The following is a 24,223-nucleotide window of genomic DNA, read 5'->3' as shown; positions in this document are numbered from 1 at the left end:
CTGATGGCCAGGACCTGCCTGAGTGTGAAACCACTGGCTGTGCTCTGCAAGGGTCCAAAGCAGGCAGGGTAAAAGTTTCTCAGGAATTGGAAGCTGGTGCAAGTAAAGTAAAAACTATCAGGGAATGTGAGCAGCCCTGTGAGAACCAAGTAAAATAGCTGCACAGCCAGTCTCTGTAGGATGCAGGAGAGGTTCAGCAATTCCCCATCTCCAGATGCTAGAAACACTTATATTCTCACACTGGACTCCAATTCTGATTCCATGGGGGAGGCAGAAGTTGGAGGTAAAAGGACAAAGGAGCTGTGGGCCTGGTGGGCCAGTAAGGGATAAACAGGGATTCCTTCATGTGGATTCTGCGTCTGGGACTCACAAAACAACTCTCAGAAAGCAGTTTGGTTTGCAAATTTCCAGGCTGGCTGGGAGGGGGCCGTCTCCCTGAGATCATCAATGGCCCAGCTCTTGTTAGAAGGGAGGGCACAGCCAGAGAGATCAGATTTCCACCCCAGGGGGCAAGGGAGAAGATTAGAACTTGATGGTGCTAAGAAAGGCCTCAGCCATTTATCCCCAAAATACCAGATTCTCAAGGAGGTTACACAAAAGTTGTGGTCTACCAAAGAGCAACGTAAATGTGCAGTTGCAATGGGTTTGTTCTGTTACTCACGCTGACTGCTGTAACCAAGGGGTGCTGCTACCAAAAGCTGTAGAATTGTACCATGCACTGAATGTTTGAAAAGAGCCATGTGACATGATGACATTGATGTAGAAGCATGAATTGTATGTTGAAGGAGTCTGTAACTCTGAAACGTCACCATTGTTCCCTGTAACTAGTCTTGCAACCTCTGACATGAGAAGGAACATTCCAAACCTATTGTGTGGCATGGAAGGGGAAACTGAGGCACACAGCCATTGTGGTGGTCTGGCTAAATGCCAAGGGTGGAAGCATTTGTACCTTCTTTTACTGGACTGTAACTGAATTCCAGACATTGGCCGGAGCAGCTGTATGGACTGGTGGTCAGATGGGTCAGGACCCAGACCACAAAAGACCTGTTTGATCTGTTGGTGCTGCAGCATCTGTATGGGCTCTGCCTGCCCGACTTGAGAACGTGGCTGACGGACCGGGGCCGAAGCAGGGAGACCAACCAGCCCAAGGGAACTAAAGGGACTTGCCCGGCTGCATCACATGAAAAGGGCCAAGACCAAGCTCCTGACTTGAAGCCTCCCCCAGCAGGACTATGATGTGGAGGTGGTGCACATCGAGGGGAGAACAGAGGGTACAGCTGATGCCCTGTCACAAGGGGAGAGCCCCGAACTTCCCCAGGTCACCAGTTGAGTGACCCCGCTCAGTTCGGTCTGGAAGGGGGCAGAGATGTGATGGAGTGGGGGATACCTGTGTGTGTGTGAGTGGCTCACAGAGGGTGTGGGGCTCCTGCTGAGGGTAACTTTGACGACCAGGTAACACCTTTGTACTGCAGACAAAGGAGGAGGTGGAGCCTGAGGGGTACGAATTGGAACTGGGAGTTGGAAGCAGTCAGTCTGGGCTGGGAGAGAGAGACAAAGGAGGGGGCCAGGCCCCAGCTCTGGGGCCTCCTCGGGGCCTCCTCTCCCCAACATGGATTGGACTGGCTGTCTCTGCCTGCTGCACTGACTCCTCTGTACGATGCTGTGTCCTGTCGGCTAATAAACCTGATGTTCTCCTGCTGAGTGAGAGACTCTCCTGCCTGCGGACAGGGTGCAGAGCTTTGGGGACCCCAGAACCCCATCACACCCCATGTTACAGGGACCAGAGGGGATGGCCCTGTCTTGGCAGCCCCGCCCTTGCCTGCAGAGGGGCAGTGCCGTGAGTCAGCTTGGAGCCCTGTGCCCCAAAGAAGGCTGGTGCAGCAGCTCCCGAAGCCTCACCAAACACACTGTAGAAGACTACCCCGGGGGGAGATGCCCCCCACCCCGGTCATGGAGCAGTGTCTCCCCACCCAGTAAACTTGGCATGTTGCTGTAGAGGTGGGTGGGCCCAGCCCCCCCTACATACGCTGCAAGGCTGTGCTGCCTTATACCTACAGGCTGCTCTGTGGGCACAGTGCAGCTGGGGTTTGTCACCTTTGCTTTGGGCCTAGGGCTGCGCCCACTAAGCAGACTTGAGGCAGCGACCCAGCAGCATGGGCATAATGGTAACCACTCCTATAGACCCTGAGCCGCTGGGAGGAACAGCTCAGTGGTTTGAGCACTGGGTTGGGAGTTCAAGCCTTGAGGGGCCACTGAGGGAGCTGGGGCAAATGGGTGCAGGGCACGGTGCTTGGTCCCCAAAAGGAGAGGGGACTGGAGTCAATGACCTCCCAAGGTCCCTTCCCGCCCCATGAGATGCAGATTTCCATTTATTATTATATTGTGCTTCTCCCTGGTGCATTACTTTTGTGTTCATCAAAACCAAATGGCATCTGCATTTTGTTGCCCAGTTACCCTGCTCTGTAAATCCTGTGTGGCTCGTCAGTCTGCCTGGGGTTTTGCTATCCTGACTGGCTCTGTATTATCAGCCAGCTTATGGTTTACCCCTTTTCTGGATTGTTGAGTAGGACTGGGCCCAAAGCAGCCCCTTGGCAACTCTGCTAGGTACCTTGCACCAGGCAGAAAACCCACCCTTTGTGTCCTATCGCTTAAGCAGTTCTTAGTGCATGAGAGGACCTGACCTACAGCCAGAGAAGAGTTCTCAGAGTGAAGGGCTACAAACCAGGGAGCAGAGAATGAAGTTTGACACATTCAGACTGGAACTACAGACATGAGGACATGGAGAATCCACCAGTACTTGATGTTTAAATCAAGGCTAGCTATTTCTGCTTAAAACGTTAAAAAATGTGCCCCCCCCCCCCCCCCGCCGACCTGCAGAGGCGTGCTGCAGGAATTACCAGCTCAGCCTCAATAACACACACCCCTCAAACTCTATCCCTGCCCCTTACGCCTGTCTCCTCTGACACAGGGGGGATGGACAACTCAGCCCCACAGCCACAACTAAAAACACAGAAAAAGAAGCAACCTTCCCTGACACACACCAGTCCAAGGCACCTGCTGTGCAACATCACCCACAAGCTTGTCCCTGCCCTGAGGCAACTGCCAAGTACCCCCATCATGAATGTGTGCAGGGAAGGGGTTACCTGAATCCCAGCTGAGCCCATGGCAGTGAAGTAATTCTGTTTAAACTGAGAACAATTGCAGTTCCTGGGGCTTTAGTCTCTCCTGCCAGCAGAGAGACAGACCGACAGGGAAATATCTGCCAGGCAGTTGGGATGAGAAATCAGAAGTATCCTGACCATCGCAACACCAGCTTTACAGGTGCAAGTACCAGGGAAATGCATAACGAGACATGTTCAGGTTTCCAGTTAGTTTATATGTGAAGGGCCTGGGGCTTTTACCTTGCGTTGTTGCCACGGCTGTTTTTCATTTTGTGGTGGTATTTGACTGAGGTTTTCCCCCTGTAACTATTAGCTGAATCCCACAGAAATATTTTGCTCTGTGTGCAACCCCATGATTTACTTTCTCTTGTTTTGAGAATACATCACTGTTGTAAGCAACTGAGCTGATCTTCTGTGTCCTAACAAGACTCTGTGCTTCAGACCAAAGAGATGGCTACTGAATTACAGGTTTTTTGTATCCAAGCTCTCTGCCGAAGGGGGATTAAGTGCTTGGGGTACCCCCAGAGGAAAATGTCCACGTGTCTGCTTGGGGTAGGGTATTTTCTTCTTTTCCCCCAACTCGGTGGTGGCAGTGAACTACCCCCAGGGCTGGGGAATCTGAGACCCTGGGAAGTTTTAAGGTAAAGCCTGTTTACAGGTCAGGTGTTTAAGTCTCTGTGGGGCCCCACTTTCTGCACTCGAAGTGGGGAGTGAGCCCCTGATAGCCCTTTTGTGCTGGAAGCTCACCCCCCCACCGCCCCACCCTGTACCCAGGGAAACTGGCACTTTCCCCACCCTCTCCAGCCCCTGCTCTGGCCCAGCTGCCTGAGCGGACACAGTGAAGGTAACAGCAACGAAGGGTCCTGTGGCACCTTATAGACTAACAGAAAAGTTTTGAGCATGAGCTTTCGTGAGCAGTAACCCGTGAGCAGCAGTACCCCAGCCAGAGGAGCAGCTCTTAAGGCCAAAGCCACAGCACAGGGGGAGGAGCTGTCCCAAACAAGCCCCCCTTGCTTGGAAGCGGAGGGCGTCTGCAACGCAATGAAACGTGCAGCTGGGCCAGGCCAGGAGGCTGTAAAAGGGCCGGGCTGAGGCCCTGCAAGGAGGGAGGACCAAACGGGAGGCCGCAGGCCATGCCCACACCATGCTGGTGGCTCCCTCGGTGCACACCAACCCATCAGTGAGGGGGAGGGGCACGAGTGAGCGGACGTGCTTGGGGATACCAGCTCCTGCTATGGCAGCGGAGGGGAGTAAATGGTACTTGAGGGCCAGATGTTTAACACGGGGTGGGGGGGGACAGCGAGCCTGGGCGCTGCCGGCTGGAAGGTGCTCAGCAGCAGGCTCCACCCAGGCACAGGTCCTACCCCAAGTTTCAGGGCTTGTGCGGGAAGCAGCGGACGCTGGGCAAGCCTGAGCTCTGCAGGCCCTCAGGCTCCAGGCTCCACACGGTCCCTCTCCCAGCAGTATGACTGCTCCAGGGGCCAGCACATGCCAGGCCCTGGCCCCAGACCAAGCCACTGGCCGTGCTGTCCTGCTAGGGACATAGAAAATAAATTTTATTCTCCACTTTAAATTCCTACCCAGTAGCTGCCTCAGTAACCATGATCCTCCGGAGGAGAACGCAGCCCCCGCCTTACCCTGACAGACAAGAGCAGCCTTCGGCCCCACCCGAGTCTGAGACTGCTACCGCCCAGAGGCGTCTCCTCTCTTCTCAACACCAAGCCAGCCAGCCCCCGGGTCCTGGGCTCTGGTCAGCTGCTGCTCCCAGGCGGCAGAGCCTGGAGCGTACGAGGCAAGCACAGCCGCGCTGGGGCGTGAATTCAAGGCTGCGCGCTGGCTGCAGCAGGAACTGGCGACCCCAGTGCGTTTGGAGAGGAGATGAGGGGCGACGTGGCCAGGCCGCCAATGGGCTGGGACGCAGACATCGAGGTAAGCCCTGTGCGAGGGAGAGGGCAGTCAGGCCAGCAGCGACAGCAAAGGAACAGGCCAGAAGCAGCTCCGACCCCTCCCCAAATGAGGGCAGGGTCCCCCAGATCTCTCCCCGCCGAGGCAGTCAGGTGGGCGCTGCAGGAAGGGCAGCCCTTCCCAGCCTCCCTGCTGCTGTTCAGCCCCGACGGGCAGGTGTGGATGGGGGGTGGTGGCCCCAGCACTTCTCCCTTTGCACTGCTCCGGAGCAGCCAGCCCAGAACTACCGCCCACCGTGGGGCGGGTGAGCGCCATGCCGAGTCCCACCCCCCCAGGGCACCTACCTGCCAGCAGGCTGGAGGAGCTGACAGGCGTGGTGCTGGCCGGCAGTCCTGCCGAGGGGCCCAGCCTCGCCGGCTCTTTCGCTATGGGATCTGCAAGGGAGAAGGGGGATGAAAGCAGCACCACATGCTCACAAGAGCCCCCCCAGGCCCCAGAGAGAGCAGGGTGTGCTGGAGCATCTCCCGCACCCTCTCTGACAGCCAGCGGCCAGGGACAGCAGCAAGGGAGGCCAGGGTTGGGGTTAAAGGTGAAACTACTCTAAGGTGGGGGAGGCAAGTGGGAATCCTGGAGGAGCCGGGGATGCAAGTCACTGCCAGGAAGGTGCCCCAGGGATGCCGGGCAGCTGCAGCCATGCAGGAGAACAAAAGAGACTCACTCCCCCGGCAGCAGTGTGCACGGAGCTCGAGACAGGAGGAGCCCACCCCCACCCGGGTGCGCTTCTCCTTTACATCGCTGCTGCCAACACTAGAGCTGTGTCTACACGTGCACGCTACTTCGAAGTAGCGGCACCAACTTCGAAATAGCGCCCGTCGCGTCTACACGCGTCGGGCATTATTTTGAAGTTAACTTCGACGTTAGGCGGCGAGACGTCGAAGTCGCTAACCTCATGAGGAGATAGGAATAGTGCCCTACTTCGACGTTCAACGTCGAAGTAGGGACCGTGTAGACGATCCGCGTCCCGCAACGTCGAAATTGCTGGGTCCTCCATGGCTGCCATCAGCTGGGGGGTTGAGAGATGCTCTCTCTCCAGCCCCTGCGGGGCTCTATGGTCACCGTGGGCAGCAGCCCTTAGCCCAGGGCTTCTGGCTGCTTCTGCGGCAGCTGGGGATCTATGCTGCAGGCACAGGGTCTGCAACCAGTTAAGAACATAAGAACATAAGAATGGCCATACTGGGTCAGACCAAAGGTCCATCAAGCCCAGCATCCCATCTGCCGACGGTGGCCAATGCCAGGTGCCCCAGAGAAGGAGAACAGAAGACAAGTGATTTATCTCCTGCCATCCATCTCCTGCCCTTGTTATGAAGGCTAGGGCACCATACTTTATCCCTGGCTAATAGCCATTTATGGACCTGACCTGCAAAAATTTATCAAGCTCTTTTTTAAACCCTAATAGAGTCCTGGCCTTCACAGCCTCCTCGGGCAAGGAGTTCCACAGGTTGACTGTGCGCTGTGTGAAGAAAAATTTCCTTTTATTAGTTTTGAACCTACTACCCATCAATTTCATTTGGTGTCCCCTAGTTCTTGTATTATGGGAAAAGGTAAATAATTTTTCTATATTCACTTTCTCCACACCATTCATGATTTTATATACCTCTATCATATCGCCCCTCAATCGCCTTTTTTCCAAACTGAAAAGTCCCAGTCTCTCTAGCCTCTCCCCATATGGGACCCTTTCCAAGCCCCTAATCATCTTAGTCGCCCTTTTCTGAACCTTTTCTAATGCCAATATATCTTTTTTGAGGTGAGGAGACCACATCTGCACGCAGTACTCGAGATGTGGGCGTACCATAGTTTTATATAGGGGAAGTATAATATCTTTTGTCTTATTATCGATCCCTTTTTTAATAATTCCTAACATCCTATTTGCCTTACTAACTGCCGCTGCACACTGCGTGGATGTCTTCAGAGAACTATCCACTATAACTCCAAGATCCCTTTCCTGATCTGTCGTAGCTAAATTTGACCCCATCATGTAGTACGTGTAATTTGGGTTATTTTTTCCAACATGCATTACCTTACACTTACCCACATTAAATTTCATTTGCCATTTTGCTGCCCAATCACTCAGTTTGCTGAGATCTTTTTGTAGTTCTTCACAATCCCTTTTGCTTTTGACTGTCCTGAAGAACTTGGTGTCATCTGCAAACTTTGCCACCTCACTGCTTACCTCATTTTCTAGATCATTGATGAACAAGTTGTCGGCTCTGTGGATCTTGTGTTGTTTAGTGCAACTGTGTCTGGGAGGGGCCCTTTAAGGGAGCAGCTGGCTGTTGAGTCCGCCCTGTGACCCTGTCTGCAGCTGTGCCTGGCATCCCTATTTTGATGTGTGCTACTTTGACGTGTAGACGTTCCCTCGCTGCGCCTATTTCGATGTTGGGCTGAGCAACGTCGAAGTTGAACATCGACGTTGCCGGCCCTGGAGGACGTGTAGACGTTATTCATCGAAATAGACTATTTCGATGTCGCAACATCGAAATAAGCTATTTCGATGTTGGCTGCACGTGTAGACGTAGCCTAGGAGTCCAGCTCTTGGGTCCCGGACTCTGCCACTTTGCTCCAGGGCCTGTGACTGCCGAGAGGGGCCTGCATGGGGGCAACAGGAAGCAACAACGGGTGCGCAGGCCAAGGGAGAAGGGCGCAGGCCCTGGAGCAGGACCAGACGGGAGCGGGCTGCAGAGCAGACGGGGGCTGCCCACCCCAGAGAGTGCTGTCTGCTCCCTGCTCAGGGTGTTAGCATGAGGAGAGCCGGGAGTTCACTTTGCAGCTCGCTGCAGGCAGGGCCAGGGGTCTGCAGGCTGGGCCCAGCCACGGAGGCCAGGAGAGAGGTGGGCAAACAGGTTCGAAGGGCAGGAGAGGCCGCTGGCCTTTTGCTACGCACAGAAGTAAGGGTGCTCCATGGCCTCGCGGGCAGTGAGCCGGGTCTGGTGGTCATAGCGCAGCAGCTTGTCCAGGAAGTCCAGGGCCTCTGTGCTCACCAGGTGCTGGTTCTCACTGTGCACAAAACGCTCCCAGCGCTTGCGGGAATGTCTGCAAGGGCCAGAGACAGACAGCCTGGACCCCTGCTCATGCCCTGGAACTGCCCCCAGCTAACGCACGCCAGGCTCTGCAGCCCAGTGCCCAGCACCCCACTGCCTGCCGATGAGCCTGCCCAGAGCGCAGCCGTAGGCCCCATGCAGGAGGCTGCAGCCAGCCCAACTGCTCTGCTGAAGCCCCAGCACGCACTCAGCCGCTGCCTCCTGCTTGCGCTACGCAGAGCCACTCTTCTGCAGGGGACGGGGACGGGGACGGGGACGGGCACAGCTACTGCAGCCCAGTCAGCCCCTGCACTTCTGTCTGCAGTGAGCAGCGGAGATCCCCCAAGGCTGAGCCACACAGAGCCTGGGCTCCCAGCCGCTGCCTGGACAGAACATGGCCAGGGCACCGAGGCAAACCCCCGTCTCAGCCTCCTGAGGGCATCAGCCTCTCATGTCTGTGACTCAGCCCCTCTGTGAGCCCTGCTGGGACAGCCACTGGAACCATGGGGCAGGCAGCTAGATACACAGCTAACCTCTCCCGCCCTCCACCTACAGCACTGCACCAGCCGTCCCTCAGAGAGACTTGGCTACTCCTGTAGCCCACAGATGGAGAGGCCAAAGCCCGCCCCCCAGCCCCCCGCTGCTGGGGACAGAGCCACCTAGGGGTACCACGGGGTGGGGAACCTTTTTGTGTTGGGAGCCAGGACACAGAACAAAACAGTTGGGGGCCACGTAAAAGTGAGAAGTGAAAAACAAAAGCCGTCACTGAGGTGGCCCCGACAGACACCTCACTCCCCTCGTGCTCCAGCACCACTGGTGGGGGCGGAGAAAGGGGGACCAAGGTTCAGACCTTCTCCCAGGCCAGACTAACTCTTCTGGGGACCAGTGAGGGATCAAAATGGGGGGTTCAGGATTCAATGTATGGGAGGAGGCTGCTGGGAGTAGGCGTAGGGTCTGGCTGGGAGGCAGGGTGCAGAAACGGGCAGAGTGCGCGTTTGGGGTCTGGGTGGAAGAGAGGTTGCATGAACAGGCTAAGGGTGAGTGGTCTGGATGGGAGGGAGGGTGCAGGAGTGGGCTGGGGTTCTGGGGTCTGGCTGGGAGGGAGGGATCTGGGGGATCTGGGTTGGCAGTAAGGTGCTGGGGGGATTCAGGGGCAGGCTGGCGTGAGAGGTCAGGGTAGGAGGGAGGATGCAGGAGCAAGCTAGGGGTGGGGTTTGGGGGATGGGGAGGGCACAGGAGAAGGGTGGTCTGGGCAGGAGGGAGGATACAGGAAGAGGCCTCGAGTGGGGCAGCGTGAGATCCTGCTAGTTACCTGCACTGGGGAGAAATGAGGGTGGGGGCGATTGGGGGACAGAACGAGACCAGGTGCATGCTGGGAGACAGGACTTCCAGCAGTCCCGGCCCTCCAGCCAGTGCCCCCCCCGGTGCCCTAGCGGCCTTGGACACCCACCTGCCTAGAATGTCATTGAAGCGGGAGTCCAGCTCTATGTTGTACTTGTCGATGTAGTCGTACAGGTCCTCTGTTCCCAGCACCTTCGCGATGCGCACCAGCTGGGGCAGGCAGAGAAACAAGAACTCTCAATCTGAGGGCACGGCTGCAAATCCTACCCACGCGGCAGACGTCCCCAAGTCCCAGCTCCAGGCCATGTCGGTGTTGTGTGCACCCTGCAGGCCAGGCGAGCCCATGGCAGAGCACAGAGACACAACGCGAGGCCTGTCTGCTGGCCTGCCATCCCTCAGGCTCACACCTCTTTGCTGCTTGATACTGGGAGCCTGGGGGTCTGTCTAAGTGCTGCAGGGACAGCACAGAGCTAATGCACCTCCTGGGGAGGGTTTGCCCCAGGTACCCAGACCCTCCCCTGGACAGAGAGCAGGCCTGCAGGGATCGCCCTCCCTTCTGAGCACTGCTCTGCCCATGAAAGGCAGATTTCAGGCAGCCCAGTGAGGTGCAACATGTCAGGTCCCAAGGTCAGCGTGCCACAGAGGTGAAGCATTAGCCACACTAATACCAGCACATCCACATCCTTGGCTGGTCCCTGGAACCTGGACCGAGAGGGGAGCGCAGAGGCAGAACGGGCTGCGTGGCGTGGCTGCCCTGGCCTTGTGAAGTACCTGCAGGGTGCCCTTATGGTGTCTGTCTGGCTGCTGCTGCGAGCGACAAGCCAGCTGAGAGGAGAGAGGAGTACAAAGGGCTGGTGGAGGGAGGTCAGGGGGCCTGATCGACAGCGCTGTGACCTGAACTACACCTACAGCACAGAGCCGAGGCCAGCACAGCCCTCAGCGCGATGCCAACAGGAAGAGAGTCCAGCCAGTGCAGGAATACCACCCCAGGGCAGGCAGCGCTGGCTACGGCAGAGAACCGCAGCTGCCAGCACTGCTACGGTGCTAGGCCGGTGGTGCGTTCACACCCACCAGCACAGCCGTGCCAGGGTAGGCGTATGCCAAGGCAGTTCTACAGCACCTACTTACAGTGGACGACTACAGCACTCGGCGGTGTCCAACACCCACCTAACCCCCATGTAGACAGGGCTATCGGCAGCAGACCTGCTCCCATTGGCTCAGCCACTGCCTTGCACGGAGGCAGAGTTAAGACAAGGAGGAGCTGTCTCCAGTAGGATTAGAGCAGCTTCGCCACAAGTGCCGTGGCTGTGCCAGGAGCCTGAGCCCCACTCGCGTTTGACAGCCATGACCGCAAGGCCTGTCGCTCCACAGGACGGCCGTGCTCGGCTCGGCTCGGCTCGGCTCGGCTGGAACAGCACGGCTGAACGCCTCTTCCAATCCACTTCACGGAGCACCTGCGACTTCTCTGGGCACTGCTCTACTGACGGGGGGGAAAGGGGAACACGGAGCCCCAGCCGTCTGCTCTAATGCAGCCTCGGCAACGTGGCAGCTCAGTCAGCGATGGCGGCCATTAGCCGCCCCCTCTCAGCCTTGCCTGTCCTTCCGACCAAGGTCAGTCACTCAGATGTTAATCTCCCAGGCAGAGAGGGAACCACCAGTGGTGGGAGAAGAGGCATGATGAGGGGCAGCGAGAGTTGGGCTGCAGGGGGTCGCTGAGCACAGGGGAGTGGGAGAGTGGCACACAGGGAGCTTGCAAGGTTGGAGGGATGAACAAGCCACTGGTGCATGCCATGAGCTCAGCCTACAGAAGCAGGAAAGGGCGCAACCAGGGTTTAGCTTGTGCCAGAGCTGAGCCCCACCAGCACGAGGCGTGGCAGGGCTCGGCCCTGGCACCTCCCACCTCCAGACCCAGCAGGTTTAGCCTTGCGGCTTCATTTATCAGTGCTTGAGCCTGGCACCCTGTGTGCAACCCCCTGGTTAGCCTAGGGCTGGGGTGCTCAAACCTCACTGCACTGTGACCTCAGGAGGGAGTCCCAGACCTGAGCCCCATCACCCCAGGTAAAGGGCCATGGCACGAGGGTGTCAGCCCCAGATGGGGAGCCTATAGCCTGAGCCCCACTCTCCAGGGCTGACGCTGTGGGGCTCTGGCCCCAGGAGTGCAGCTCAGGCTTTGGCCGCAGGCACTGCAAGTCTAACACCCACACTGGTGACCCCCTTAAAATGGAGCTGAGACCCACTTTGGGGTCCCAACCCCACAACCTCTGTCCAAGGGTGAGGTGTGCACACACGCCTGGCTGGACGCTGCAGGCCAGCTTGTGCAGTTTGCTACTGGCTGGTTCTCTGGCAGTCTGCTCCATTGTCCTGTGACCGCTCTGCAGAGCTGGTGGGCTGGGCTGTACGGCAGCTGGGCTGGGCTGCTGGAGCAGGTATTTTGGAGACCAGAGCATTTCGTGAGACCCCTCTTTCCTCTGAGAGCCTGGCCTGCTTTTGGCAGAAAGACAGAGGCTAAAGGAGGGGCTGCCTTCAGCTCACCTGGTCGTAGTTATCATGGCCGTGGAAGAAGGGCTCCTTTCGGAAGATCATACTGGCCAACATGCAGCCTAAGCTCCACATGTCCAAACTGTAGTCGTACATCTGGAAAAGCCAAGCGCAGAGGTGGGAGGGAGCCGGGGCTTGCAGGTTGCCACGTCACCACCTCCCACCCTCCAGCAACTCAAAGCCCAGGAGGTCCCCCAGGATCTGGCAGGGGAGCCAGGGTGTCAGGCTGGCTGGCAGCTCCAGTTCCGAGTCGCCATTAGCCCAGGGCCCTCAGTCTCTTGTTCACAGGCCCAGGTTTCACCTGCCTTTCATGCTCTCTTCCATCACCTAGAGAGATGCTGGACACACACAGAGCCCAGGCAGCCCAGCTTCATCCAGCCCCTGGATTTGGGATGAAAACCCTCTTCTTCCTCCTCCCAGGGGAGCCACCCTATGTTCATTGCTCCACTGGGCTTCCCCACTCCCTCCTCCCTCTAGCACAGCCTCATCCTGGCCAGGTCCCCTCCCTCCCTCCCTCCACTTTAGTCCTTTTACCCCTGGGACAGACTCTAGTTTGATGTCACAGTCTCTCTCTTCTCCAAGAATCAGCTGGAATCTCTTAACCAGTCACACCCCGTCTGCACAGACAGGGCCAGGCCCAGCCCAGCCCATAAGGGGGTCCAGAGGGGAAGAACAGCTGCACCAGACCCACTGCAACAGCACCCTCTGCAAGCATGTACTTCCGCTCCGCACACGCCGACTCAGAGGCCCAGGAGCCTGAGCTGTACAAAGGGTCCTCGTCCCTGCAGGGACCGACATAGCCAGCGGCTGGCACCGTTCCCCTGCTGGGCTTCCGAACGTACCTGGTAATCTACCAAGAGCTCTGGTCCCTTGAAATACCTCGAGGCCACCCGGACGTTGTACTCCTGCCCCGGGTGGTAGAACTCAGCCAACCCCCAGTCTATGAGCCGCAGCTGTGGTGGGAAGGAGATAGCACCGTTACCCGTCTTGGCCCTCTGCCCAGCCAGCACCCCGCCCCTCCCGCAACAGAGCCCCAGGCCCAGCAGACTCATGGAACTGCAGTGGAAAACCAGCAACTTTGCTCTTTCATCTGCTGTGATAACCGAGCTACAAACGCACCTGACTTGTGCATGGACCAGTCGGGCCTGCGAGGAAGTTTACAAAGGGGGCCAGTTACCTAGAACAACAAATGCTGATGGGAAAAGGCAGCAATGGAGACAAAGACCGAACTAGCGTAAACAACGAGGCCCCGACACAACTCCAGGCCTGTGCTAAGCTCAGGGCTGGTAAAGTAGGCTCAGAAATCAGTGAACAAAATGGGAATGTCAGAAGTTCATTGGTGAACAGAGTGGGGGGAGGGGTTTGCTGCCACGCTCGAAACACTGGCATCAACTAGACATGGTCATCGCTAGACGTGATAACCTCAAAAACGTCCTTCTGACACGCAGCTATCATAGTGCCGACTGCGATACAGACCACTCGCTAGTTTGCGCCAAACTCAAGGTGATTCCCAAGAAGCTGCACCGCTCTAAACCAACTGGAAGGCCCCCCATCGATGCCAGAAAGACGGCAAACTCAGAGAGAGCTGAAAAGTTCAGAGCGACCCTCGAGGAGAATCTGCACAGCAACCCTGGGGGTGCGGATGTGATATTCAGATGGCAGCATCTGGGGGATACAATGTACAACATGGCCTTGTCGGTGTTTGGAAGAAGAGCTAGAAACACGAATGACTGGTTCGAAGCTAACTCCAATGAGATGATTCCAGCCATCGAAAAGAAGCGCGCTGCGCTCCTGGAGTACAAACATTCGCCGAGCCAGAATACCCTGCAAGCGCTCAGAGCAGCCAGAAAAACAGTACAGCAGATGGCCAGGCGCTGTGCCAACAACTACTGGCTCGAGCTATGCAGCAGCATCCAGACCAGTGCTGACTTTGGTAACCTCAGGGGAACGTACGAGAGCATCAAGAAGGCATTAAGACCCACCCAGAACAAGATGACACCTCTGAAATCCAAATCTGGTGAAGTCATCACTGACAAAGCCAAACAGATGGAGCGCTGGGTCAAGCACTACTCCGAGCTGTACTCATGCGAGAACGTTGTGGTTGACGCAGCCCTCGATGCCGTTGAGCTCCTACCAGTAATGGATGAACTGGACCAGGAACCAACTGTGGATGAACTGAAGGCAGCCATCGACAGCATTGCAGCAGGAAAGGCCCCAGGCCAGGATGGTATACCACCAGAGGTAATCAGGTGTGCCACGGACACCCTCCTGGAACCCCTACATGAGCTACTGTGCCTGTGCTGGAGAGAGGGTGAGGTTCCACAGGACATGCGCGACACTAACATCGTAACGTTGTATAAGAACAAAGGAGACAGAAGCGACTGCAACAACTACCGTGGAATCTCCCTCCTAAGCAACACTGGTAAACTCTTCGCTCGCATCATCCTCGGCAGACTCCAGAAGATTGCTGAGAGGGTGTACCCCGAATCGCAGTGCAGATTCCGCGCAGAGAGATCTACCGTCAACATGGTCTTCTCTCTGAGGCAGCTGCAGGAGAAATGCAGGGAGCCGACGAAGCCACTCTACACTGCCTTCATCGACCTAACCAAGGCCTTCGACTTGGTCAGCAGGGACGGACTGTTCAAACTGCTCCACAAGATAGGCTGTCCGCCACGGTTACTCAAGATGATCCAGTCTTTCCACGAAGACATGAGAAGAACCATCCAATACGATGGCACATTATCGGATGTTTTCAGAATCAGGAGCAGCATCAAACAAGGATGCATCCTTGCTCCGACATTGTTCAAGATCTTCTTTGCGCTCCTCCTTAAACACACCTTTGGATCTTCAACAGAGGGCATCTTTTTGCACACAAGATCTGACGGGAAACTGTTTAATCTTGCAAGGCTGAAAGCTAAATCTAAGGTGCGGGAAGTCCTCATCAGAGAGATGCTGTTCGCAGATGACGCTGCTGTCATGTCACACACAGAAGACCAGCTTCAGAAGCTGCTGGATCGGTTCTCCAAAGCGTGCAAGGACTTTGGGCTCTCCATCAGCCTAAAGAAGACAAACGTACTCGCTCAGGACGTTGCTGATTCTCCATCAATCAGCATTGACAACTATACATTAGAGGTCGTCCACGAGTTCATTTACCTCGGGTCCACCATCACTGACACCCTGTCCTTGGAAACTGAGCTACATAGGAGGATCAGTAAAGCAGCCACAACTCTGTCCAGACTCAGCGAGAGAGTGTGGAATAACAACAAGCTGTACACTCACACCAAAATGCAAGTCTACAGAGCCTGCATCCTCAGCACCCTCCTTTACAGCAGCGAGTCTTGGACCCTGTATGCCCGCCAGGAAAAGAGGCTGAACGTCTTCCACTTGTGCTGCCTCAGGCACATCCTTGGAATATCATGGAAGGACAGAGTGTCCAACACCGCCGTCCTTGAGCAAGCTGGAATCCCAACTACGCACACCCTCCTCAGGCAGTGGCAGCTCCGCTGGTTTGGCCACGTCCACAGGATGAACGATGGAAGGATCCCAAAAGACATCCTGTATGGTGAGCTAGCCTCTGGCAAAATACCTCCCGGACGCCCTCAGCTGTGCTACAAAGATGTTTGCAAGAGAGACCTCAGGGAAGGAGACATCAAGCCAGACAGCTGGGAGGAGCTGGCAGACAATCGCAGCAGATGGAGGCAGGAACTATACAAGGGCCTTCAGAAGGGTGAGTTGAGGATCAGACAGCTAGCAAAGGAGAAGCGAGCCCACAGAAAGCACAGCAAGGACCTGCCAGACACCCATTACACATGCAACAGATGCAGCGAGGACTGTCACTCTCATGTGGGTCTTCACAGTCACAGCTGACGCTGCAAATGAGGATGCCAAATGGAACTACGAAGGGTGCGATCCATAGTCTATATAGACTGAAGGATGCTGCTGCTACTACTACACCTCTTTGTGGTCCTCAGCAGGAAACTTGTGGGGAAACAGCTGGTTATCTGGCTGCTGACAAAGATAAGTGGGGGGAACTGAGTTTCACCATCAGGGCTGATATCCCCCCAGGCTACTGGGATCCCAGCTGCTGCCTTCCTAATACTGAGAGAGACCCTGGTCAGACCAGAGGAAGGAGGCACCTGTCATACAATTGGAGCTATACATCTCTTAGAGCCAGAAGGGACCTTGGGAGGTCATCTAGTCCAGTCCTGTGCCCTCTTGGCAGGACCAAACACCATCTGTGGCATCTATTTGCTCTACTCCCTAAATGCCCTCCTCAAGGATTGAACTCACAACGCTGGGTTTAGCAGGCCAATGCGTAAACCACTGAGCTATCCCTCCCCCATCACCACCTCCAGAGATGCATGCTAGACCCAGACCATGCCCTGGGACAGGGGACTGTCTCCCACTCCACCCCAATGTGTCCTTTCCCTTCCCGGCCTTGTTTCCTCTCTTTCCCAGCCCTCTCCTTTTGCATTCTGTCTAATAAGAGTCTAGCCCGGCCAGACAAGACGGCTGTGAGCCTGTGACCAGAAAGGAAGCTGAATGTAGTGCCCTCAGCAGTCCGATGCTGGTACAAAGTTTGCCAGGTCTCTGAGCAGCTGATCACGCCGTGCACTTTGCTGTGAGGTGGCCAGATAGAGACACGCTGCATTTGGTACCTTTGCTGCTGTCTTCCCTCCGCTTACGTGTGCCGTCTTCATTTCTCGGTTACCCAACGAGCCCGGGCTCCAGCAGCAGTGACAGCCCCAGCCCCTCTCTACCAACTGCTCTCCCCCGCAGGAGGGCTGTTACTATGATCTTTAACACCAACGCAGAGGCTGTCAAAGCAGGGTGTTCTCCTCTCTCCAGCAAGGAAGGGAAGAAGGGATGTCATTGACATGAAAGCTTTATGTAACACCTGACACCTCAAACGCTTCCACTGGTTTCCGCATGCTGCCCTATCCTTTGCAAGGATCCTCCCCGCGTACCAAACCCTGAGCCCTGCAGAAGCTACTTCGTGTTGGACAAGTTCAGGGTCACGTACGCACCTTTGGCTCCTTCTAGACCTGTGGGGTCCAACATGTGGCTGTGTGGCCAGCCGAGTGCAGCTCGTTGTCGTGAACAATAAATGTATTTTCAGACTGACGTGACTCGTTCTCTCAGAACAAGCTGGACACCATGGATATAAATTAACACATCTGAGGATCTCAAAGCACTTTGCAAATGTGAACAAATTCCTAGTAAGCTTCACAGTGTTAGCCCCAGTGGGGAACGGAGAGGGGAACCGGCTGGCCCAAAGCCCTGCAGTAAGTCAGAGGCATTGCTGGGAGGGCACTATGGCTAAACTGATGGGAAACTGACCTGTAACTAGGTGTTTCCACCTCCCCAGGAGAACCAAGTGGAAGAAGCAGAAAAGCAGCGAGAACACTCCTGCCCCTTAACCATCATGGGGGTTTGCTGGCATTGGGTGGTTTGGCCCTTGACACACCTCACCAAGAACGACTAGCACTGCTCTCGGAGCAAGCTCCCTTTGAAGTCCTGGTTTTTCCAGGCTCCCAGATGGCGGCTCACTACAAAGGCTCTGGGAGCAATCTAAAGTTACATTTACAAGCCCAAATCACTGACAAACAGGTGGCAAATAAAATAAAGTTTACTAGATGCAGGTGGGGTTTTATGGGCACCTGGGTCCCCAGACAAACAGGGGTGTTGGGGCACAGCTGCAAATTCACCACCTCAGCTGGAGCTTAGCTGCAGACAGGGCTGTTTTGTCTCTACCCCAGGCGTGACTTCACCCAACTCACTCAGTGCCTACCTACACACCAGCCCCAGATTGTCAACTGCTGCCATATTCCCACTGCACACCTGGGTCCTGCTCCCTACAACATGGGAAGTAGCACAGGGGAAGGGCTGGGATCCTAAGGCCCCCAGGGGAGGAGGCTCGGAGAGGCATTAGCTCACTGGCCTGTCCAAGGTAAAGTTTCACTGCAATGGTATTAAAACCACAGCTGGCCATGCTGCTGCTGAGTTTATGATCAGGACGGGCGAGGTGTGCAAACGAGCCAGAGGGAGCACGAAGGTGAAGCATGAGCAAACGTGCACACGAGTGTACAAGAGCAAGACTGCCCGGCTATTTCCAAGAATTGTCTGGCAGCCGAGTGTGGGAGAGCCAGCAAATGGTCTCTGCTCACTGCTGCACTGAACACCACGCGGGGGGAATGCTGGGAAGGCAGGGTCGCCAGCAGCCGTTTCCCTCCTCACCGCAGACACACAGCTGGGCTCCCCTCCAGGTTCTGCTCAGCCTTGTCTCCCCACCGGCCCTGGGCCCAAGACTGGGAAAGGCAGGCACGCCTGAGGGGAGGGCAGGGTTCCGCCAGCCAGCCCCACCTCACCTTCCTGTGCTCGTGGTCTATCATGACGTTGTGCGGCTTGACGTCGCGGTGCATGACCCCCATGCTGTGACAGTAATCCAGTGCCTGGGGACAGAACAACAGAGGCATCGAGCGCACAGAGACATCAAAGTTAAGGCTGGCAGGAGCTGTAAGAAAGGGAGAGGTTCACAGGCTGCGCTGGGACTTAGCCATGCAACCTCAGGAACCTCCCGGGCTGACCAGATGGGCAGCACCGTCACTGCTTCACTGACGTGACCACCAGACCAGAGCTCCACACACGCTGGGCTCTGCTCAGGAGGAAGCCCTTTTACTGCCCCAGCTGAGCCCACAGGACTGACTGATCACCCAGCCGATATATGTCCATCTCCATCACAGGGCCTACCTCACTGCAGGCTCCTTTGCTATCCAAGTCACCCAGAGGAGGGCCTGTCAGCATGCTCGATTCATCACCCCAGCAGGCACCAGCAGCTGTACAGACTTCAGAGCATCTGCACTCGGGATCCCTCAGCTGCACCGATGCCACTTCCAGCCAGCCCTGACCTCTGGTTCCCCAGCTGACCCTTGGCCCACGGGTTACTGCTCTACAGCACCACGCACAACTCCAGGTCCAAATCTCTGCCCAGCCTCTAATAGGCCCAGCACAGGGCCCAGGGCAGGTTCATTTCTGCCTCTTGCTTCACAAAGCCCATGCACCTGCTATCCCCACCCCCGCTGCCTCCTGGGACGGAGGAGCTGCATGCTGGGATTCTGGCCAGTCTGGGGCTGGTGACCCCTGGACAAAGCACTGACACCTCCCCTTCACGTTGACCAATCAGCTTAGAAAACCCCAAGTTCCCCCAGGCTGGCTGCCTGCACCTAACACCAGCCCTGATACTGGGCCTGAAGTGGGGAAGGAGGATGGACGGCTTGTCAGGGTCACAGGACGTCAGTGACTTTGGAGCGCTACATCCCCACCACCAAACCCTACAGCCTGCTTCCTTTGCGCTGCCTGGGCCTCACCTGGGAGCTTCCGGTGACACTGCTCAAGAAGCCATGCCTGTGGCGAGCAGGCTCAGGGGGATAGCGTCGCCAGCTGGCTGCTATTCTTTGCCTCCTGCCTTTACATTCAGACCTCAGGAGGAGACACACCACTTCACCCCAGATCGCTGCTGGCACAGAGCACCCACCCAGGCCCGCAGGCAGTCAGGGCGAGGCCTGGGACACAGCACTCACCTTTAGGATTTCGTACATGTAAAATCGGATGTCGAAATCAGAGAGCGTCTGGTACAGTTGCTGCAAGGAAGGAATCGGAGAGCGGCTAAGGTAGAGCCCCCACACACGTGCAGCCCTTGGGCGCCACAGGCACATCTATTGGCACACTTAGGGGCACAGCGCCATTGCGCTCCACATGGCAAGTCAGGGGCTTGCCTGCCCCGGCACACCAGCCATACGAAGGAAGCTTTTGGGCTCAGCCCTCCAGCCCTGAGGTGCCCAGCCTGACCTGCCAGCTGGGGGAGAAGTGACCTCCAAGGCCTGAGTCTGGACTCAAGCCACTCTGGGCTCTTAGGGTGGTAATCTCACCCTGGTAGGTCGCTGGTGCACAGCCCAGAGAGCCCCAACTGTGCCAGCCACGAACCACCAATATCAACAGAGGTGAGGCTGAACCCACACACAGGTCAGCCCCCCTGTGATGGGGTTCAGGGGTCCCCATGCACTGCACCCTGGCCACAGGCAGGAGTGACTCTCACTCAGCAGGTAGAATAGGAAGTTTATTAGGTGACAGAGGCCCAGTTTCTCACAGAAGCGTCAGTGCAGCAATCAGAGAAAGTCATTCTAACCCGTCCTGGGGAGAGGAGCCTGAGGGGTGCCCCTCTGGGGGGTAGCTTCCCCCTCGCCCGGCTGGCTGCCTTCCAGCTCCCTCTCCTGTCCAGCTTCAAACTGCCCCCTCCGATTCAAACCCAGCTCAGCTCCTCCCTCCTCTTTGCTCAGGGCAGAGGTGTTACCTGCCAGCCTAGGTTACAGCCCCAGGGTCATCCTTAGCCACTGGGAGCTGCTCTGCTTGTCTCTCACATCCAGCCTGAGTCTCACACATGCACTCCCCCCACTCCATCACAAGCCCCCTACCAACAGGACACGTCATCCGCTTTCCACAGCTCCCTCTCCATGAAGTGGAACTTGAGCAGATGAACCAAGACGCTCCTGCCCTACGCCTGGGAACGGGCAGAACATGATGCTGCCAGGTCCTGGCGCTGAGGATGGCACTAGGAGAACCAGGCTGGGAAAAGAATGTGTGATGGTGCTGGGACAGCCCCCAGAGCGCCTGCCTCTGGGACAGGCCTGAGAGGAGCCCGTCGGCGCAGAGGGATCAGGGATCCTGGGGAGGCAGGGGCCAATGTAACACCAAGGAGAGCCTGGGGTTAATGTGGATCATACAAAATAACTGAGGCGAGACAAAGGGAGCCAGGACAAAGAGGGGCCTGACCATGGCGTTACTCACTCTCAACACGTACCAAGAACCAAACACTCGTTTTTCTGTCGCAAACATGCTGGAGGTCTTGTCTCCAGGCCCAGGTAAAACAATGCTCATTTGGTCAGCCTCACGAGGTAGCCGTCAGCTTCCTCCAAAGCCAGGTTCTCAGCCATCGTGGCACCACGACCCCCGGCGGACACCATGAATTACTACATGACCCAGAAGCGGGGACCAGAGTCTGAGGTCTGACGCCATGGGTAAGGGGAACCAAAGCCAGAGGCCCACCGCCATGGCCTGGGGGACCAAAGCCAAAGCGAAGGAATCCAGCCCCAGGCAGGGGGCCTCTAACCTCAATCCCACTGCCCAGGGCTGAAGTCTTTGGCCCCAGCAAGTCTGAGCCAGTCCTGGCAACCCCATTAAAACAGAGCTGTGACCAGGTCTGAGAACTGCTGCTCTAAAGCATCGTGCACAGGCCGCTTCCGCAAAGAGGATGCAAGGCTGAGCGGCCACCGCTCAGAAGCGCAGACAGAGAATGGACAAATTCAGTCCGGTGCAGCAATTCCTATGCCATGCATCAAGTGTCTGAGCCCCCCGTGGCCCCTAGAGCTTAAGCCAGCAGCAAGCGCAGATCCATGAGGAAAACGAACAGGGCTCTGGGTCCCTGTCAGCGTTTCCCAACCCACTGACACCCACTGCTGTCCCACAGCTGGGTTCTGTAGCAGAGAGCCATTCCCGGCCTTCCCTGCCTGGCGTGAGACAACCAAGGGCTGGACAGAGAAGTTATGTACTGGGCAGGGATCACCTGGAGGCCGCTCACCTTGAAGTCTGTGTTGTTGACGTGTTCGAAGACCAGGGCAGGCGTCCGAGACTGCTCAGCAGCGGCACCCATTCCAGGACCGAGGAGGAAAAGAAAGTGGTTTAGTCCTGCACCCAGGTAACAGGCAGCCAGACGCTCAGGAAGACAGATACCAGGAGCAGGTCTCTTGCTTTATTTACCCTGCACTACCCTTCACTAGCCACAGAGCGCGCCGGTCTCCACGGTGCCTCCCCTCCCAAAGGGTCCCGGGAGCTTTACAAGCAGCGCTACCCTGGCCACTGCCCCACTCCAGAACTGGCTTGGGAGGCTGCCAGGGCCAGGCTCAGCTCTGCGTTTGGGTGTGTCATATACTGCAACACTGGGCACTGACCACTTCACCCACCAAAGAAATGCAGCCACTTCTGGGGTGAGGTGCTGCCAGGTCCTGGCGCCGAGGATGGCACTAGGAGAACCAGGCTGTGCGCCCATGACGGTACACACGGCCCTGACAGCTCTCCCTGCCCGAGTCTCCCTGGGAAAACAAGCTCCAAACCTCCTGTACGAGAAGCATGTCGCTGGCACAAGGCTACGAAACACTGCCCAGCTCAGCCACACAGCACTGGGCTCAAGGTAGGATCCCCTTGGCCAGCGTCAGTCAGCACAGACGGCCCTCCATGGGTCCTTCTCACCTTTAACCCCTTCCCTTCCAGCCCACACTCCTTACCACAGGGTCTTTCACTATATCTAGCAGGCTGATAATATTGGGGCCTCCTCGGAGATTCTCTAGGATCTTAATCTCTCGCTTGATTTTCTTCTTTTTCACTGGCTACAAAGGAGAAAACGGAAGTGTTACCCGACCGGGGCCCATTTGCCGCTCTGGCTGGGGCAGACAGCATGGAAACACCATGCAAGGGGGACTGGTGCGTGTTAAAGCAGAGCTGAAGACAGCCAATCTATCGGGTCTCTGCAGCGCTGGTCTGTTTTCCTCCCCAGGGAGAAGGGAGCCACCATAACACACATTGTGCAGTCTGGGGCTGCTGGAGCAACAAGCTGCAATTAGGCTTCATCATCCTGAAGCCAGGACACCATCATTGTTTGTCCTCCCTGCGGTAGGGAACTACACTGCTCTCACCTCGGGGGTTAGGCTGTCTAGGGTTCCCCCAGGCAAATGAATAGGCAGCAGGTTTAAAACAAGTAGAAGGAAGCACTCCTTCACACAAAGCGCAGTCTTCCTGGGGACTCTTTGCCAGAGGAGGGGGTGAAGAAAAAAACTACAACAGGGTTCACAAAAGCATTAAACAGGTTGCTGGAGGAAAGGGTGGGAGGAGTGGTGTCTCTAGGGGCTGTCCGGCAGAAGATGGCAACGGGCAACAGCGGATGATCATCTGCTCATCCCTTCTGGGGCACCTGGCATAGCCCATGTCTGAGCCAGGACGCTGGGCTAGACGGACCATCGCGCTGATCCAGTCGGGCTGTAGTTACGTAATGCTGGACCTGTGGGGCTGCTGTGACCTTCTGAAACGGCCTCAGTGGTTACAGTCACAGTACTCAACCCCCCCACAGCACCCCTGAGGCACAGCGTCTGGACGAGAAGCCAGTCAGCTGACCACTGGCTCACCTGCAGAGAGCAGATGTTTTGGCAAGCACACCATGGCCAACCCCCTCTCCTACAGTTGGAGAGGACGGCCCCAAGAGGGCCTGGACATACAGACGGAGCAGGCAGCGGCCCTGGTTTGAAAGCCTCGGCTGCTGGGAGTGGGGCAGAGGAAGTGTCCCAGAGCACCTCCAAGTGGGGCAGAGACTGGCACGTGTTCGCACCTCAGAGGCTATGACAGGGTAAGTGGATGGCAGAGCCAAAGGGCAAAGAGAGCACACGGGGTATCAACAGGAGAAGGAGCACAGGGGACTGGTGTGCTGACCTTCCTGCCCCCTCCCACAGCCCTTCAGCAAGTCAGCTCTCTGATCCCCAGGTGGGAGGAGGAGGACAGGCCAGACCACGCACAGTCCTCCCTTCCTGTCTCATGACTACAGCCCTCCATGCAGAGGCTCCACAAGCCACACCTGCCTCTCCTGCACAGGGGAGGGGTGGACAGAGAGTATCAGGGGAGGGATAGGAGGGGCGCATGGTCCCCCGCCCCGCACACCTACCTTCAGGATTTTCACCACAACTTTCTCGTTGTTGGTGATGTTGATGGCTTCAAAGACTTCACTGTACTTGCCGCGGCCAAGCTTCCGCACAAGCTGGTAGTCGTCTTGGTTGCTGTACATGGAGCAGAGTAGAGGGAGGAGAACCCAGGTGAGAAGTAAATACTGGGTCACCTTTCAAGAGCAGTTCTCCCAGACTCAGACGGGGGCAAGACGACTGGGCATATGGTACCCACAAATCCCAGCCCTGGTGAAAAGCAGCTGCCATTGCAAAGGAACTCCGCTTGCTTGGGTACCCCTCCACCTCCAAAGAACTGAAAGGGCTTTATGGTTCAACACCAACAGAGAACGCTTTCCTCACCACTGAAATACAACCACCTTTGGGATGGGGGACACAGCTGCTTAACAGTGTACGTTCACAAGTGCGTGTGCAGAATGCAGCT

General features: G+C 56.6%; 1 protein-coding gene across 1 annotated transcript in view; it reads right to left on the bottom strand.

The window, feature by feature from the left end:
- Positions 1 to 4,696: 4,696 nt before the first annotated feature.
- The window catches only part of LOC142009013 (casein kinase II subunit alpha-like), a 33,530-nt gene continuing 14,003 nt past the window's right edge, over positions 4,697 to 24,223 (bottom strand). Inside the window, exons 4-14 of the mRNA XM_074986448.1 lie at positions 23,784 to 23,895; positions 22,360 to 22,461; positions 21,657 to 21,707; positions 19,603 to 19,662; positions 18,391 to 18,474; positions 12,865 to 12,975; positions 12,017 to 12,118; positions 9,594 to 9,694; positions 8,008 to 8,156; positions 5,411 to 5,500; positions 4,697 to 5,097 (exon numbers count right to left, since the gene is read on the bottom strand). Of these exons, the coding sequence (XP_074842549.1) occupies positions 4,982 to 5,097; positions 5,411 to 5,500; positions 8,008 to 8,156; positions 9,594 to 9,694; positions 12,017 to 12,118; positions 12,865 to 12,975; positions 18,391 to 18,474; positions 19,603 to 19,662; positions 21,657 to 21,707; positions 22,360 to 22,461; positions 23,784 to 23,895 (1,078 nt within the window). The 3' untranslated portion in view covers positions 4,697 to 4,981. The remainder of the gene's footprint in view (positions 5,098 to 5,410; positions 5,501 to 8,007; positions 8,157 to 9,593; positions 9,695 to 12,016; positions 12,119 to 12,864; positions 12,976 to 18,390; positions 18,475 to 19,602; positions 19,663 to 21,656; positions 21,708 to 22,359; positions 22,462 to 23,783; positions 23,896 to 24,223) is intronic.

Source organism: Carettochelys insculpta, chromosome 2, assembly GCF_033958435.1.
Source record: "Carettochelys insculpta isolate YL-2023 chromosome 2, ASM3395843v1, whole genome shotgun sequence".
Lineage (NCBI taxonomy): Eukaryota > Metazoa > Chordata > Testudines > Carettochelyidae > Carettochelys > Carettochelys insculpta.
This window is presented reverse-complemented; position numbering and strand designations above follow the sequence as displayed.